The 16,857-nt window shown below is 37.9% G+C and overlaps 1 protein-coding gene across 1 annotated transcript in view; it reads left to right on the forward strand.

Annotated features, from left to right (window-relative positions):
* The first annotated feature begins 4,251 nt into the window (after positions 1–4,251).
* Positions 4,252–16,857, forward strand: part of CCDC57 (coiled-coil domain containing 57) — a 73,065-nt gene continuing 60,459 nt past the window's right edge. Inside the window, exons 1-7 of the mRNA XM_070740125.1 lie at positions 4,252–4,494; positions 6,512–6,920; positions 10,289–10,397; positions 11,587–11,688; positions 12,195–12,352; positions 13,510–13,584; positions 14,849–15,049. Coding sequence (XP_070596226.1) covers positions 6,520–6,920; positions 10,289–10,397; positions 11,587–11,688; positions 12,195–12,352; positions 13,510–13,584; positions 14,849–15,049 — 1,046 coding nt within the window. The 5' untranslated portion in view covers positions 4,252–4,494; positions 6,512–6,519. The remainder of the gene's footprint in view (positions 4,495–6,511; positions 6,921–10,288; positions 10,398–11,586; positions 11,689–12,194; positions 12,353–13,509; positions 13,585–14,848; positions 15,050–16,857) is intronic.

A 16,857-nucleotide genomic window follows, 5' to 3' on the forward strand; every position in this document is an offset into this window, starting at 1 on the left:
GTTGCCTGTGTCATGGTCAGACCATTTTCTACTGCGGCTTGACTTCCTGGCTCCAATCCTTCCCCGCAGGGAGGCGGAACCGATTAAGCTGTTCCGCCCCAGACGCCTGATGGATCCAGAGAACTTTCAGAAGGCGCTTGGGGTTATTCCAGATACACTCGTACACAGTTCGGCAGAGTCTCTGGCTGAGGCTTGGAACAAGGCTGCAGCGGAGGCTCTTGACCGAATTGCGCCGTTGCGACCTCTCCGCGGCACTAGACCCCATAGAGCTCCATGGTTCAACGAGGAGCTCGGGGAGTTGAAACGCCAGAAGAGACGTCTAGAGAAGCGATGGAGGAAGAGTAAGTCCGAATCCGATCGAACACTTGTAAGAGCACATGTTAAGACTTACAAAGTGGCGCTCAAGGCGGCAAGATGCGCGTATCATTTCGCCTTGATTGCATCAGCGGAATCCCGCCCGGCCGCTCTGTTTAGGGTGACCCGCTCCCTTCTTAATCAGGGGGGAGTTGGGGAGCCCTTGCAGAGTAGTGCCGAGGATTTTAACACATTTTTCGCTGATAAAATCGCTCGGATCCGAGCGGACCTCGACTCCAATTGGAATACAGAGTCGACTGACGACGAGTCAGTTGAGGTGACTGGGGCACGTACTTGTCCACCTGTCTGGGAAGAGTTTGATCTGGTGACACCTGATGAAGCGGACAAGGCCATTGGAGCTGTGAGTTCCGCCACCTGTTTACTGGATCCGTGTCCCTCCTGGCTGGTTTCGGCCAGCAGGGAGGTGACACGGAGCTGGGTCCAGGAGATTGTCAACGCTTCTTTGGGGAGGGGGTCCTTCCCGGATCCCTACAAGGAGGCACTTGTGCGCCCCCTCCTCAAGAAGCCTTCCCTGGACCCAGCCATTCTCAACAACTATCGACCAGTCTCCAACCTTCCCTTTATGGGGAAGGTTGTTGAGAAGGTGGTGGCGCTCCAACTCCAGCGGTCCTTGGAAGAAGCCGATTATCTAGGTCCTCAGCAGTCAGGATTCAGGCCCGGCTACAGCACGGAAACTGCTTTGGTCGCGCTGATGGATGATCTCTGGCGGGCCCGGGACAGGGGTTTATCCTCTGTCCTGGTGCTTCTTGACCTCTCAGCGGCTTTCGATACCATCGACCATGGTATCCTTCTGCACCGGCTGGAGGGGTTGGGAGTGGGAGGCACTGTCCTTCAGTGGTTCTCTTCCTACCTCTCTGGTCGGTCGCAGTCGGTGTTAGTGGGGGGTCAGAGGTCGACCTCTAGGTTACTCCCTTGTGGGGTGCCTCAGGGGTCGGTCCTCTCCCCCCTACTATTTAATATCTACATGAAACCGCTGGGTGAGATCATCCAAGGGCATGGGGTGAGGTATCATCAGTATGCAGATGATACCCAGCTTTACATCTCCACCCCGTGTCCAGTCGGCGAAGCAGTGGAAGTGATGTGCCAGTGCCTGGAGGCTGTTGGGGTCTGGATGGGTGTCAACAGACTCAAACTCAACCCGGATAAGACGGAGTGGCTGTGGGTTTTGCCTCCCAAGGACAATTCCATCTGTCCGTCCATCACCCTGGGGGGGGAGTCACTAACCCCCTCAGAGAGGGTTCGCAACTTGGGCGTCCTCCTCGATCCACAGCTCACATTAGAGAAACATCTTTCAGCTGTGGCGAGGGGGGCGCTTGCCCAGGTTCGCCTGGTGCACCAGTTGCGGCCATATTTGGACCGGGAGTCACTGCTCACAGTCACTCATGCCCTCATCACCTCGAGGCTCGACTACTGTAATGCTCTCTACATGGGGCTACCTTTGAAAAGTGTTCGGAAACTTCAGATCGTGCAGAATGCAGCTGCGAGAGCAATCATGGGCTTTCCTAAATATGCCCATGTCACACCAACACTCCGCAGTCTGCATTGGTTGCCGATCAGTTTCCGGTCACAATTCAAAGTGTTGGTTATGACCTATAAAGCCCTTCATGGCACCGGACCAGAATATCTCCGGGACCGCCTTCTGCCGCACGAATCCCAGCGACCAGTTAGGTCCCACAGAGTTGGCCTTCTCCGGGTCCCGTCAACTAAACAATGTCGTTTGGCGGGACCCAGGGGAAGAGCCTTCTCTGTGGCGGCCCTGACCCTTTGGAATCAACTCCCCCCAGATATCAGAGTTGCCCCCACCCTCCTAGCCTTTCGTAAGCTCCTTAAAACCCACCTCTGTCGTCAGGCATGGGGGAATTGACATGTTCCTTCCCCCCTAGGCTTATAAAATTTATGTATGGTATGCTAGTGTGTATGATTGGTTTTAACTTGTGGTGTTTTAAAATTAATTTAAATATTGGATTTGTTTACATTGTATGGCGATTGCTGTGAGCCGCCCCGAGTCTGCGGAGAGGGGCGGCATACAAATCTGATTAATAAATAATAAATAAATAAATAAACATTACTAAAAATAACCTATTATCAGGCAATTATAATAAGCTTTCATTCTCTGAATTACAGAAGTAATTTACAAATTTGTATGTGGTTATTTTAAAAGCACTACTAATTTGTAGCTCTCAGGGGAGAGCCATCTGAATAAACTATTGGCAGAGGTAATTGCTACATCATAAAAAGGAAAATATTTAAAAGTGAAGGATGATAAAAAGGGATGATAAGACTTTAATTCTGCAATTAACAGTTTCCTGTCTGGGGGTTACTAAGTTGTGGGAGGGCTTGGCAGTTATCCAGTAACCTGAAAGTGATTCTGGTGAGAAAAGGAGCTCCAGGTGGAATCATCCAGCAAATAAAAGTCAAAACAGTAAAGTGAAAACTAAGAGTAATCCACAGCAGGGTGACAGCAGATGTTCCTTTGGCATAACTTAAGGATAGCCAAGCAATTTAGGAATAGGAACTCCAAAATCAAACCCATTGCAAAAACAAGCCATACAACTCTGGGATCATGGTTGTGACATTTAATAAATTTAGATTTGAACAATTGGAAAGCACCGTTCTAGATATTGAGAAACAGTACTGAAGATTAAATTATAGTGCAAAACTTCTAAAAGTAGACCTAGAAATGATGTTTTGGTAAGACTAAAGGAAGTGTGGTCATTGATGATATTAATATTTTTTTAAAAAAAACTTTCCTTACAAGGACATGTATAATTGAAATGCAAGAAAAACAGAGAAAAACCAAAATAATTATTAGAGTGCTTTTATTTTTAAAAAAGCTCTTGATAGCAAACATTTGTCCACACAATCACCAGGAGCTGAATCCCCTTCAATAGTACACAGTTATGCAATGTACTGTACTTATAATACAGAAAATAGTATAAGGGCAGACTAGATGGACCATGAGGTCTTTTTCTGCCGTCAGACTTCTATGTTTCTATGTTTCTATAAGTACAGCAAGCCCCATAGATGAACTAGGGTCTGCTAAGCTTTTTAAAAAAACAATGGTAAATTGAATAAAATCTTATTTGAATGGTTTCGTTCATCACAGAAAAAAACATTCTATTACAAACTTAATTGTCTGGGTTCACACAACCCAGATAGTTATATTATGACTTAACAGCATCATGTTGGATTCTCTCTCAGAAGACTGTACTGTTATTGGTACAAAGAAAGCACGAGAAATCTTGAAAACCTTACAAGATAATACAACTGGTTCTTATGAATACTATTATCTAATATGTGAATTATCAACTATAGGGCATCATGGATGCAGTGGCATTTAAATGAATATTGATATTATCCAGTTGTAGCGCTCTGCATTAATGGATGCTCATATTTACCATCAGTAACCTATTATTTTATTATTTATTTATGTACATATATATCCAGTCCAGTCAGAACTGATCTTCCCTGTTATTCTCTCTTGGACACCACTGACTTGACACTATCCCAAAAAGCATGACACCTTAACCACACGTTTTATTTATTTTAAGATTTATCTCCTGTCCTTCTTTATGAAGAAAACCAGAGTATTAATTTTATTTTTTTTAAAATCCAAGTACAGTACAGTACATACTTCAAATCTGAGCACAAAACACTGCTGTTCCCTGACTGAATGGAAGTGCTATCCACTGGCCCATTACTGAAAATAATACTGCTTTGACGCCCGCTTTTCCCCATTGCCGACTTCTATTTCGGCTCTAGTGCTTTGGCTAGCCACTATATAACAAAGAATACAGAATCCAAGGTTGTAACGCAACCACGACTAGCGGCGAGACGGCGTCTCGTCACGTGGCCGGTCCGTCACGTGGTTGGCGGTCACAAGAATCCGGAGCACCTGTTCTCTGTCGGAAAGGCTTTCGGGACGTGCCAACCGTTATGGTTTCCATGGAAACGGGGCCTCAGCCGTCGCAGCGAACCTGCTGCGCTTTGAAGAGTCTAATCTGTTAGGCGGTGGTGATAAGGGAAGGGAATTCTTTAAAGGAATTCGTTCCTGCTCATCTCTGAGGACCTTTCAGTTGGAGGCCTGGACTTTGTTCACCGGCCTTTCTTTAATCAAAGGTTAGTATTTTGCATTTAATTTGCAGTATCTCTCAGGGTGTTTTCTTTATAGCTGTATATGACGTCAGTGTCTCACTTGTACTAAAACCATAGCTTTTCCTGGAAGGAGAAAACTTCTGGATGCAGGAAACTTGTATTTAATGTCAGACTTTCCCCTGCCGTGTAATAAATGTGTAATTTCCGTTATTTGTATATGTGAAGGCTCTTTCAGCGTTGCTGCTTTACAGTGTCTGTTTTTTGTTATTTATGTTTAGGACAAAATTTTGCTGCAACTATATATACTGCTCAAAAAAATAAAGGGAACACTCAAATAACATCCTAGATCTGAATGAATGAAATATTCTAATTGAATACTTTGTTCTGTACAGAGTTGAATGTGCACAACAGCCTGTGGAATTGATTGTCAATCAGTGTTGCTTCCTAAGTGGACAGTTTGATTTCACAGAAGTTTGATTTACTTGGAGTTATATGGTGTTGTTTTAAGTGTTCCCTTTGTTTTTTTGAGCAGTGTATCAACATGCAGTGTACGTTCTTTTATTCTTTCAAATATTTTCCCACATACCTAATAGAGGTATTCCACAACTTACAACAGTTCATTTAGAGACCGAAGTTACAATGGCACTGAAAACGTGACTTACAACCATTTCTCACATTTATGAAGCATCCCCCCAGAATCATGTGATTTACATTTGGATACTTGACAACTGACTCGCATTTATGATGGTTGCAATATCCCAGGATCATGTGATCATCTTTTGTGACTTCTGACCAGCAAGGTCAATGGGGAAACCAAATTCACTTAACAACTGTGTTATTAATTTAACTTCAGTAATCCACTTTAAAAAGTTGTAAAATGGGGCAGATTTCTCCCATAGCAACATAAATTTTGGGCTCAACTGTGGTTGTACATTGAGGACTACCTGTACTCTTTCCTCTTCCTATTTTTCCCATAACAACAACTCTGTGAGGTAGGTTGAACTGAGGGTGGCTGGCCCACGTCACCCCAGCCGGTTTTCATGCTCAAACTGGCTATAATGTTTATTCTTAACCAGCAATATCTGTTCAGCAGCAAAACAACAACAACAAATAACAACTGCTTAAATTATAACCAGTGTTATAGCCAGTGCATATTTATTTTGTCTGACATATTCATGATGTTCAATCCATCATAAATGAGTAAAAGTGACCTTTTTCTTTGCAAAATGATTTTTCTATTGTCTACTAATGGACACTACATGCCCATTTTGCTGAAAGCATAGAATAGAACTAAGTGATAAAGAAAATACTGGATTTTAGTTTCTATTAATGTCTTGGACCAATAGTTAAAGCTATACTAAAAGAAAACATTGAAGTGCTTTATCATATTTTATTGTTGCTTTAACTGAAAACCTGAAAGATTAAATCTGAAAGATTAAAATGCTACTATTGGACAGGCATTTATTGCTGTTTCACTAGCTTTCTGTGTTCACAATGTGACAAAAAAATGCCATATTCTTTATCAATAATATAGGGAGATTATAATGTGCTCAAAATATTTAAAATGTAAAACAATATAAACAATATAGTAAACATCTATCTAAGCTCTGAAGATGAGTGAAAGACTGTAGAAAAAGACTCACTGAGGCAGAGAGCTTCATGTAAAGAAACTGATGTTACTCAGAAAATTAAATTAGTGCTTTAAATTGCATTAAGAAACAAGACAAACCCCCCCGAAGCCTCTAAAAACAAGATTGATCAATAATAGTGGTGGATTTTTGGACCAGCTAAAGTTGTCCAAAGTTTTCTCATTGAACATTGTAGTAAGTACTGTAGACCTACAGATTATCATTAGATGTTTTAACTGTAAAATAAGTGATGCTAGTTATCAGTTACTACTTACTATTCCCTTTTCTTTGATCCATATCTGCATAAACTAAATATATATGTCAGATATTATGTATGGACCCAAATGATGGATGGAGTTATGATTGAACATAAAGTGCCTTTTCCTGCTCTAATTAAGTATCCTCTTTCTCAGAAACAACAATGTTATATGCAGAAAAAGATCTAAATGAACTTCTTATCTGTAAAGGACAAGAACTGAAAGAATTACAAGCTCGGCAGATCCATTTTCAGGAAGCTACTCTGCAAGAAACCAGAAAACAACTTCAAGAAATGCACAGGAAATATAACAGTTTAAAAGAAGATTTCACTTATAACATTAAAGTCCTAGAGGAGAGAGATAGAGAGTTGGAGCACTATGATACTTTGTTCATCCAGTTGAAAATGGTTGAAAATGCTAACCAAGCAGAGGTTAGTGATCTTAGAATACAGGTGGATAAACTGCAGCAGGTCCTTGCTCAGGAAACAAAAAAACAAGAAGCTCTCAAAGATCAGTATCAGAGGAAACTGAAAGAACATCAGTTAGCCTTGGAACAATTTCACAGGTACGGTAAGACTGTTCTTTAACTCTATCTGACTTAGTAAGGGGGCATGGTGGCACAGTAGTTAAAAGGCAGTATTACAGGCTAATTTTGCTGACTGCCAGCAGTTTGATTCTTACTGGCTCAAGGTTGATTCATCCTTCCATCCTTCCATGAGGAGCCAAATTGTTGGGGGCAATATATGCTGACTCTGTAAATTACTTAAGAGAGGGCTGTCCAGCACTGTTAAGTGGTATATAAATCTGCATGCTATTGCTATTGCTAATGTCTATAGCAGTGGTTCTCAACCTTTCTAATGCCATGACCCCCTTAATACAGTTCCTCATGTTGTGGTACCTACAACCATATGTCTAGTGCCAATTCTCCCAACAGAGCTTTAAGCTGATTGGCAGGAAGGTCAGAAGGATGGTCGAATTGTAAAAATATATCCCAAGGTACCAGAATAGAAGCTTTAGTTCCTAACACCAGGGAAATTTGTCTTTTCCCATGATCTTAGGCAACCCAGGTTGAAAACCACTGGTCTATAGCCTTCTTCCTTTCGAGGCTCCTAAGTAATTACTTAATGGTAGAGAAATTATAGGTATTTGCTGTAAAAGATACAAAAATATTTACTCTTCCAGGGGAGAGATGTTGAAATTGTTATGACATTGTTAAAGAGTGTTATTTAAATGCAGACCTTTTATATTCTTTGCAACCCAGTGGAGCCTGGAAATAAATTATGTAAACAATTGGGTCTCATGTTAGTTCTTGAAAAATTGAACAGAATGGGATGAAATTGGCATATAGAAATGAAACAACAAAAGCAATAATCAGCATTGACATGGATTAAGTGTAGAGCTGTGGAGAATTACCTTATTTTCAGAGTATAAGATGCACCTTTTTGCCCCCCAAAAGAGGGTGAAAACTTAGTGCGTCTTATACACCAAATGTAGCCTCAATCAGCCACCCCTATTCTTTGGCCTCTGCCTCCCAGCAATTTACCACCTTGCGGCAAACAGAACATAGCCTGATTAGCACAAGCAACTGATTATTGGCCTCCTGGCCAACAGCTGATTGAAACTGCAGACAACTACTGCTAAAACTGAATGTTAAACTAGCCACAAGAAGCCAAATTACTGGGAGGCAGAAGCAGATTTTTATTTTCTTGTGTTAATCAGACTGCTGAAACTTGATATAAGGAGGTAAGCCAATAAATATAAATGTCTACTGAATGTTCAAATTATTAGGTTTTTTAAAGACAGCTTTATTATTGTTCTAGGCAACTTAACTAAATGAAGAAGCTTTTTAAAATAAATGCTTGATCTGAAGAGGCCCAGTCCTATTGTATCTTCTTTTAAATAGCAGAGAAAAATGTATACTTCCAGAAAGCCACATCAATTTTAATAGCATCTGTACAAGTATAGTCTGAAATGTAAAAGTGTCCTGTTTTAGTATTAAGATAAGGCAGCTGAGTTAAACCCAGACTTAGTCATGTTGGGAGTATATCTATTTAAATAATTGGGAGGAGTTAGAGAGGTACAAGAGGTAATGAATATGTCTGGAAGATAAGCTGTAGTGATTGATTAGAAAGAAAGATTAAAATTAAAGATGGTAGACCCAGATGACAAAAATAGGTAAGGAGGCAACATTAGATAATAGATATACCTAGAAGAATGTATTATATATTTAAACATGGATAAAAGGAAGCTGTAAGTTTAAGAATAGCACCAATGTTGGAATGAAGTTAAGATTTTGGATTGCTTGTCTGTTAACCACATAATGGATTAGGATGAAAAGTATTCGTATAAGGACAAGAGGGAGGAAGAAGAAATAGAAAGGAAGGGGAAAGAGACAGGAAGGAAGTAGGTAAGAGGGAGAAAGGGAGAAAGAAGGTAGAGGGAAGACAGGGAGATAGAAGGAGAGGAGTAATATGAAATGTAGAAAGAAAACAGGAGATAAAAGTATAAAAGGTACAAATTTAGGATATTTGTTTGTGGCACTTTGAATGAATGTAAAAGTATGTAATTTTTAAAAAAAATATTTTCAAATTTTTATGTTACAAACAACAATAAAACATGACAAAATGTCAAAACAATAATTACACAGTTATATAATAAATCATTTTTGATTCCCAGGTCATTGGATTCATAAGAGATTATACAGTTCCATAAGTTCTTATAAAAAATTCCTTTCATCAGAAATAATGATTCATATATTTCTGCAAGCATACAAAATATACCATATACTTGAACTGTAGTCCTACCCTTTGAAGTGAACATATTATTTTTCCTTCCTTCATCATCTGCTCTTTAAGTTATTTGGAGTATCCCCAAGGAACCTTTTAACCTTTCTTGTAAATACCATTCTGTCAGAGTGAATGGGCGTATCACTATGTCCAACTCTTTCTGTGTAAAGTATATACTCAGAAAGCACCTCCATTTTCTAAAAAAATGGGGCTGTGAACTTGCTTTTGGATTTTTCTGCTTCTAAGCATTCTACATGAAAGAGTAGTTTCATTTGATCTATCACCATGCCCACCGTAGGGACTAGGGGTTCCAGCCAGCATTTTAGTAAACATTTTTTGCTAAGTAGCAATAGAATACGCATTAGTTTAAGTTTACTCAAGGAATCGTCATGTCCACAATGCAATAAACATAACTTAGAAGAAAGGCATTTTTGGCATGCAACAACAAGGTTTGCCATCACTAATATAGAGCTATATAAGTGATATCCAGCATTGTGAATTGTATCTGCTAAACTGCTAGGATCTAGATTTTAATTTATTCATGTAACAGTGATGTTATGTGGGTGTATTGTGCTAAACTCAAAACTGCCTATAATGTGCTCTGGATTAATTGCATCTTCCAAATGATCTTCAAGGGGTCTCTTATACACATGCTGTAGTCCAACTGGGAATAAGTCAGAAGTAACTACAAACATACTTCCTGATCCAGGAAAAAATAAATAAAATTGGATATAAAATATATTTGCAAATACCAACTGGTCCCAGCTGCCAGCTATAATCAACAAGAACTCACAGATTGCACACCCATCCGTTTGTCTTAGAGAGTGGCATTTCATGCAGAGATAAGGATAGTAGGTCTCCAGTTCCAATCGAAAGTCACAGCCACTTGATTAAAGACTGGTCCTTCCCACTAAGATCCTGACAGCCTTTAGGCATTGGGGGGAAAAACTTGACAGCATCACTTAGGTGACTTAGGGCATAAATGTAAAGTTGTATATCATTAGCATACTGATAATACTTAAACCCTGTACTGACAGATGGCCTCACCCAATAGTTTCATGTAGACATTACACTGGAATGGAAAGAGAAATATATTTCTGACAGATCAGTATTTGCTCTTTATATTACTAATTCCTTGACTTTATAGTTCCAAAGATGCTGACATCAGCCATTATCATGAGGAATATGAAAATATGAAAGAACAATTGGAGAGAAAGCTCCAGGAAGTGGAAGGTGAACTTGCTTTGCAAAGACAGGTACAGAATGCATAACAAACTATTTGATTAGGGAAACATATTTTCGTTTCAGTAAACAAAAATAATGCATTCATTGTTCTGAGTATTCCCTCCCTATATACCCATGCAGTTCAATTTATATGATTTTATTAAACATCTTACATTAAATAAAGATATACATAGAGGTGGGAGTCACTAGAATTAACTTTATCATTCTACATTTTAGGGAATATGTGCTTTATTTCCTAACATGGCATCATCCTCTTGAAAAAAAAATTGGTAGAATTGTTTCTAGTAAAATAAGACGGTGTAAAATACTTTACGGAGGGGTACAGCCAACACGCTGTGCTAAATTTGCCAACCTTGAATTTCAGGAAGGTCATTACTATAAATCAAAAACAGTTTGCAAGGGCTAAATAAACACACTGACCCGTGCCAGCACTCAGTACTTCTCTGATTTCAGGATTTCAGCTTTGTAACATTAAAAAGATCAGCTGGCTAACTTAAGGCATTTTAAGTATTAACTGACATGTTTGTTTACTGTGCACTACTTTCTGTCAATTGATTTGAGGGTATAATTCTTGTTATAGTATGTAAATATTTTGAAAAGAAAAAATATATCTTAAATAATTACTTATATGTTTTTCAGATAATAAAAAAAATGTAAACAACTATAAATCTGGCAAATATATGGATGAATAATAAAACCCAAAGAATAGGGATATAGCCACAAACATACTGTGTTTCCTTGAAAATAAGACCCTGTCTAATATTTTTTTGAATCCTGGAATAAGCGCTTGGCGTTATTTGCATGCTCTCAAAACCCCGACTGGGCTTATTATCAGGGGATGTCTTATTTTGGAGGAAACAGGGTAGAAATAGTAATATTTTTGAAATATACAATTAATTTGATAGAATTGTAGTTGAGCAGCACCAATAAAATATATGTAAATATCCTATATTGTTTAGCAATATGGCATACGGTGTCCTCTTTTCCTTCTATTGTGGTACACTGCCCCCAAAGATATCCTCAGCCTCCTGAAGCTGAAAAGACTAGTAGTTCTAGTTTACAAAAATATCTCCATGTATTTAATACATATTGTAAACTGTAACACTCCTAAAAAATAGTTTGCAAGCTCTTGAAAGTTATTTATATTGTATTATTTTATGAGATTACAATATTATTGCAATTACATGTGTTTTATTTCAGGAACTTCTTGTCGAAATTGACACAGAAATACAAAAAAGAGAGCATGAGTTTCGACAGAAAGCAGGTGAAATGAGCAACTTAGTTCTGTCCCATGAGCTTAAGGTAATTGCCATCCAGTGTAAACATGCATAACAGATATGTTGTAGTATTACCTTTATTTTTAATTCTAATACACTGAAATCACGCTCTGTTTTCATAACCAGGCAAACTTATTTCAGCTATTAAGAAGTAATGTAAAAATAACTATTTTAAGGAGTAGTTCCCTGAAACAATATTTTTCCCTATTAATCCACCATTTCGGATGAGTGACAAAGAAGTTATTATTTTATTCCTTAATTCACATGTAACAGTGTCTAACATTGCCACAATTGGAATTAATGTTGTTTCTGAACTTAGTAAGCTGCCTTAATGAATGGTTATTGAAGACACATACAAAAACCTTACTTTGTCTACCCTATACTTTGTCTAACATATCCTATGTTTCAAATCCATTTCAAATAAAAGCATGTTTGTGTTCATGAACATGTTATGTAATAGATAGTACTTTCTATAATTTTAAATTTTATGGGGAATATTTAATAGATTGTTTTGTTCTTTCATTTTGAAAGGTGAAATTGTTGACCAAAGAATTAGAGGTTTTGAAAGAAGCTGGAATGAAAGCAGCAGACTCATTGAAAGTGGCAGAAGCAGCTAATTTGGAGCTTGAAAAACAAGTTAGATGCAAAGATTGGGAAATAAAAGATATTACAGCTGTAAAAAATGCTCAGTACTGTATCATTCTACTCATTAAAAAAGCAAAAAAACACCTTTCCAATGATTTTCCTTCTTTCCTTCTATTTTTATTTGTTTTCTCTTCCTCTTCCTTCTTTTCTTGTACCTGGAAGAAGAAAACTGGGCTTTTAAAATGTGTTACAAAGCAGTTAGTTAAAGATGTCTCTGACTCCAAAATCCATACATATCTTTTCCTTAGCTAAACAGTTAGCTCACCTTAATCCCATGTCAAAATACTAACCGTAAATTTATATTCTATGCTTGTGAACTCAGATAGTTTCACACTAACTTGTATAATACCTAATTTATATAGTATTACACAGTTTTTTATTAGAATTAGATGAAATGTTTCCACTACAGCAAAGAGCAGACATACTCCTTTTCATATCTGCTGAGTTGTGTATGAAATAATATTCCTCATATAAAATAAAATAAAAAAACCCAAGATTATAGGTAGTCCTCAACATAATCATAATTGAGCCCAAAATTTCTGTTGCTAAGTGAGGTATTCATGTGAGTTTTGCCACATTTTACGACCTTTCTTGCCACAGTTAAGTTAATCACAAAAAGTTAAATTAGTAATACAATTATCAAGTGAATTGGCTTCCCCATTGACTTTGCTTGTGAGAAAATTGCAAAAAGTGGCCTGGGGATACTAAAATCATCATAAACATAAATCAGTTGCCAAGCAGCTGAATTTTGATCAAATGACCATGGGGATGCTGCAACAGTCTAAAAAATAGTCATAGATCACTTTTTTCAGTGCCGTTGTAAATTTGAACAGTTACTAAATGAACTGTTGTAAATTGAGGAGTCTCTGTAATTTTAAATTAGACAGAATACATTCTCACTTGCATGTATGATGTGGTCACATTTTGTCCTTAGGTGGATTAAGATGAGAAAGAGATACAAAAATGGAATAATTTCATCTTTGTATAGGACCCATGTAACTAAAAAGGGTCTAGCCCTGTGTAATAATATATATTTGGATTGTGCAACTTCAACCTTTTAATCTCTTGGAAGGCAATTTATTCTGTATTAGGAAAATTGCTAATTTTATCCCAATTTTCTTAAAATATGCTTTGGCAATTACTTATCTTCAGACTTAATTAAGTAAATTACTTAATGTTTTTCCAATGTTTGACAATGTAGGATACAGGATTTAGACAGTAAACTTGCTTCACTGCAGCTTGGCTGGGAAAAAGAAAGAAAAACATTTGAGAGAAAGTAAGTTCTTTCAACATACGCCCTTGCTTTATAAATATACAATGAACATTGAATGCATTCATTTTATTAAAAGTAGAGGATTCTTTTAAAGATAAACAATTAGTATAATAGTTTGTCTGAAGACTTTTCTTACTATTTTAGCATTTGGAAAATGTGTGCTTGTTGCAGTTTTAGGACTGAATTTTTCCACATCGAAAAAAAAAAAAGTACAAATCAGTTGTCATTTTTCTGTGGATGGAGTTTTTGGTATCTTTGGTTTCACCTACTAGCCATGCTCTTTTATCTAGTAAGAGTATAGAAACCACAGTACAATATAATAGTAAACATTCCCAAAGATGCCTTTCAAAAGGCAACTGGACTTTTCTTGGTTTTTTTTCCCTTGAAAATGTTTCACTTCTCATCCAAGAAGCTTCTTCAGTTCTAAACTTGTTATTGCGGCCTTGCATCAATCATATTTAATTTTCTATTTTTTGAAAACCAAGAGGAAAAAAAGGAGGTAAACAAAATGAACTTCATTAAGGAAATCAGATTGCATGAAATTCATCCAAAAATTCTTTTGTAAAAACATTGTTTGGGCAACATTTAGTTTGTCAAGTATTAACTTTGATCTCTTTACAACATCTGGAGAATGTGCATAGCACAACTTTTATAATCCTATTTAGTTAATTTATCAAGGCTTAATTGGGGATCAAATTAATTATTTAAAAACTAAAGATATATTATCTTGACTTTCATTCATAGGGTTGAATGAAACATATGCTCATCATTGGATGAACATATGTTAAAGAGATGACAAGTTGCAGATGTTCAGTCTCCCTTTTCTGTGCAACCAATGAAAGACTAGTTGGTCTTATGTTTCAGAAAAGATTGAAACAATTGTTTATATATTGCTATATTGCAGTTTGCATACAAACATCTGCAATTTTGTCTCAGGAGGAATAGATCAATATTACATTAAGCTCCTGTTTCCAATTCCAATGCTAGCATTACCATATTGGCTAAATTCTATATTATTATGATTAAAATATGCCACCATATTTTATCCCTGATTACTATGTTTTTTTGTGGATTATTGATTACCATCATAATCCCAAAGCCCAAGTGTGACTTGAAGTCATTGAAAGACAAGGTGATCAGACCTGGCTCCTCTATGTAGAGACTTTAAAAGTTTTACTGTATGTATGTTAAGTATTATGTTTTTTTCCTCCTAGTAGCGAGGATTCCAGCACCCAAATAAAAACTGTGTTTTTGTATTCTTTTAAAGGCGTGCTACAATAGATCACTTTGCCAGAGAAAAAGAAGTAATGATTGCTTCAATGAAACAAGCCCATGTTGAACAAACACAGAGATGGAAAGATCAAATCCAAAAATTACAGACAAATAAGGAAACTTTGGAAATGAAATTAGATCAGTCTGAGTATAGGTTTATAGACCACTTGAGAGAGAAAGAGACTATCATTGAAAAGTAAGTATAGCTTGATTTGTCTTGTCTGATTCAATCTAATGTGATCTACTATCACAGAATAGTCCATTCTATATTAGGGTCTTGTGCCATATTTGTTTTCAATTCTTCCAATACATTACAAACAGTTAATGTGGATTGTTTATAGGAATACAGATACAGTAGTTTTATATTTTGTTAAATAAATACATGTAAAAATAAAATTTCTAAATTCCTGAGTCAAAGACCAATTTGAGAACCTGCTTTGTTGAGAAGCTATTTTCAATAGGCCATTCCACAATTCAGCTGAAAATAGCAGTTTTAAACCCTTCATTTATTTGTACTATTTTCATTCAGGTTATCATGATAAGACCAACTTCCTCTTTAAGGAACTTTATGGTATTATACCTGCATTAGAGCTGATCATTACAAAATTTGTATCACATTAAAAGTTCATATTTTAGGGTTTTTTAAGTAACAGCCATGTTTCTTTGTCAGCGTGTATCTTCTTTTTGTCTGTGTCTTATCTTTTTTTAGATAGGAGATTGAAACAAACTTATTTATCGATGCATAAGTCATTGTGAGAGCATTTCTTTGTGCACTATGGAATAAATATGGTTTCTCTTAAAAGGGCAGTGAATAAATCTGGTCTTAGTGATGATCCATTTCCAAACAAACATGATGAAAATTAGGGTGAAAATCAGGGGTCAAATGCTCCCAGTTCACTCGTGCCTGTCAGTTGTCGGAGAGCTGGTCACCCGAGAGCTGGTCACCCAAAGAGTTCAAGGCTCCATCCATCCACCCAGACACTGCCATTTGGGTTCTTTTACCCTCTGTGCATGCACAGAACACTTTCCATATGCGCAGAGGGCAAAAGAACCCAAATGGCAGCTTCCGTGCAAGTAGGTGGAGGCCCGCACTCCCTTCGCGACCAGCTTTCCAATGACCAACAGGCACGAGCGAACTGGGTCACAGCTCAAATGTGAAGACTTCTGTAAAGTGGTTCAGTGCACTATTATATATAAATTGGGGTGAAAATCAATATTCTGTAACTTACAATCTTCTGCCTGTACTCTGAAGCAAATTGGGAGTGGTAGAAGGATTGAAATTTGGAATTTCTTAGATCCTAGGTCAGTGATGGTGAACCTTTTTTCCCTCGGGTGCTGAAAGTGTTTGTGTGTGCAATACCACGCACGTGCGAGTGCCCATACTCCATGGCATCGGACCAGAAAATCTCCGGGATTGCCTTCTGCCGCACGAATCCCAACAACCAGTTAGGTCCCACAGAGCTGGCCTTCTCTGGGTCCCGTTGACTAAACAATGTCATCTGGCGGGACCTAGGGGAAGAGTCTTCTCTGTGGCGGCCCCGACCCTTTGGAACCAGCTCTCCCCGGAGATTAGGATTGCCCCCACCCTCCTTGCCTTTCGTAAACTACTTAAAACTCACCTCTGCTGTCAGGAATGCGGGAATTGAGACATCTTCCCCAGGCCTATATAATTTATGTATGGTATGTTTGTGTGTATGTCTTGTTTTTTTAATAAGGGGTTTTTAGATATTTTTAAATATTAGATTTGTTATTGTACATTGTTTTTATTATTGCTGTGAGCTGCCCTGAGTCTACGGAGAGGGACGGCATACAAATCTAATAAATAAATAAATTAAATAAATAAATTTAATGTCTGGGGAGGGTGAAAACTGCCTCCTACACCACTGCAGAGGCCTTTCAAGGCCAGAAATGACCCATTTCCTGACTTCCAGTGGGCCTGGTAGGACCATTTTTTGCCCTCCCCAGGCTCCAAAGACTTCTTCCCCCACCCCCGAGGCCCTCTAG

This window comes from Erythrolamprus reginae, chromosome 2 (assembly GCF_031021105.1).
Source record: "Erythrolamprus reginae isolate rEryReg1 chromosome 2, rEryReg1.hap1, whole genome shotgun sequence".
In the NCBI taxonomy this organism is placed as follows: domain Eukaryota; kingdom Metazoa; phylum Chordata; class Lepidosauria; order Squamata; family Dipsadidae; genus Erythrolamprus; species Erythrolamprus reginae.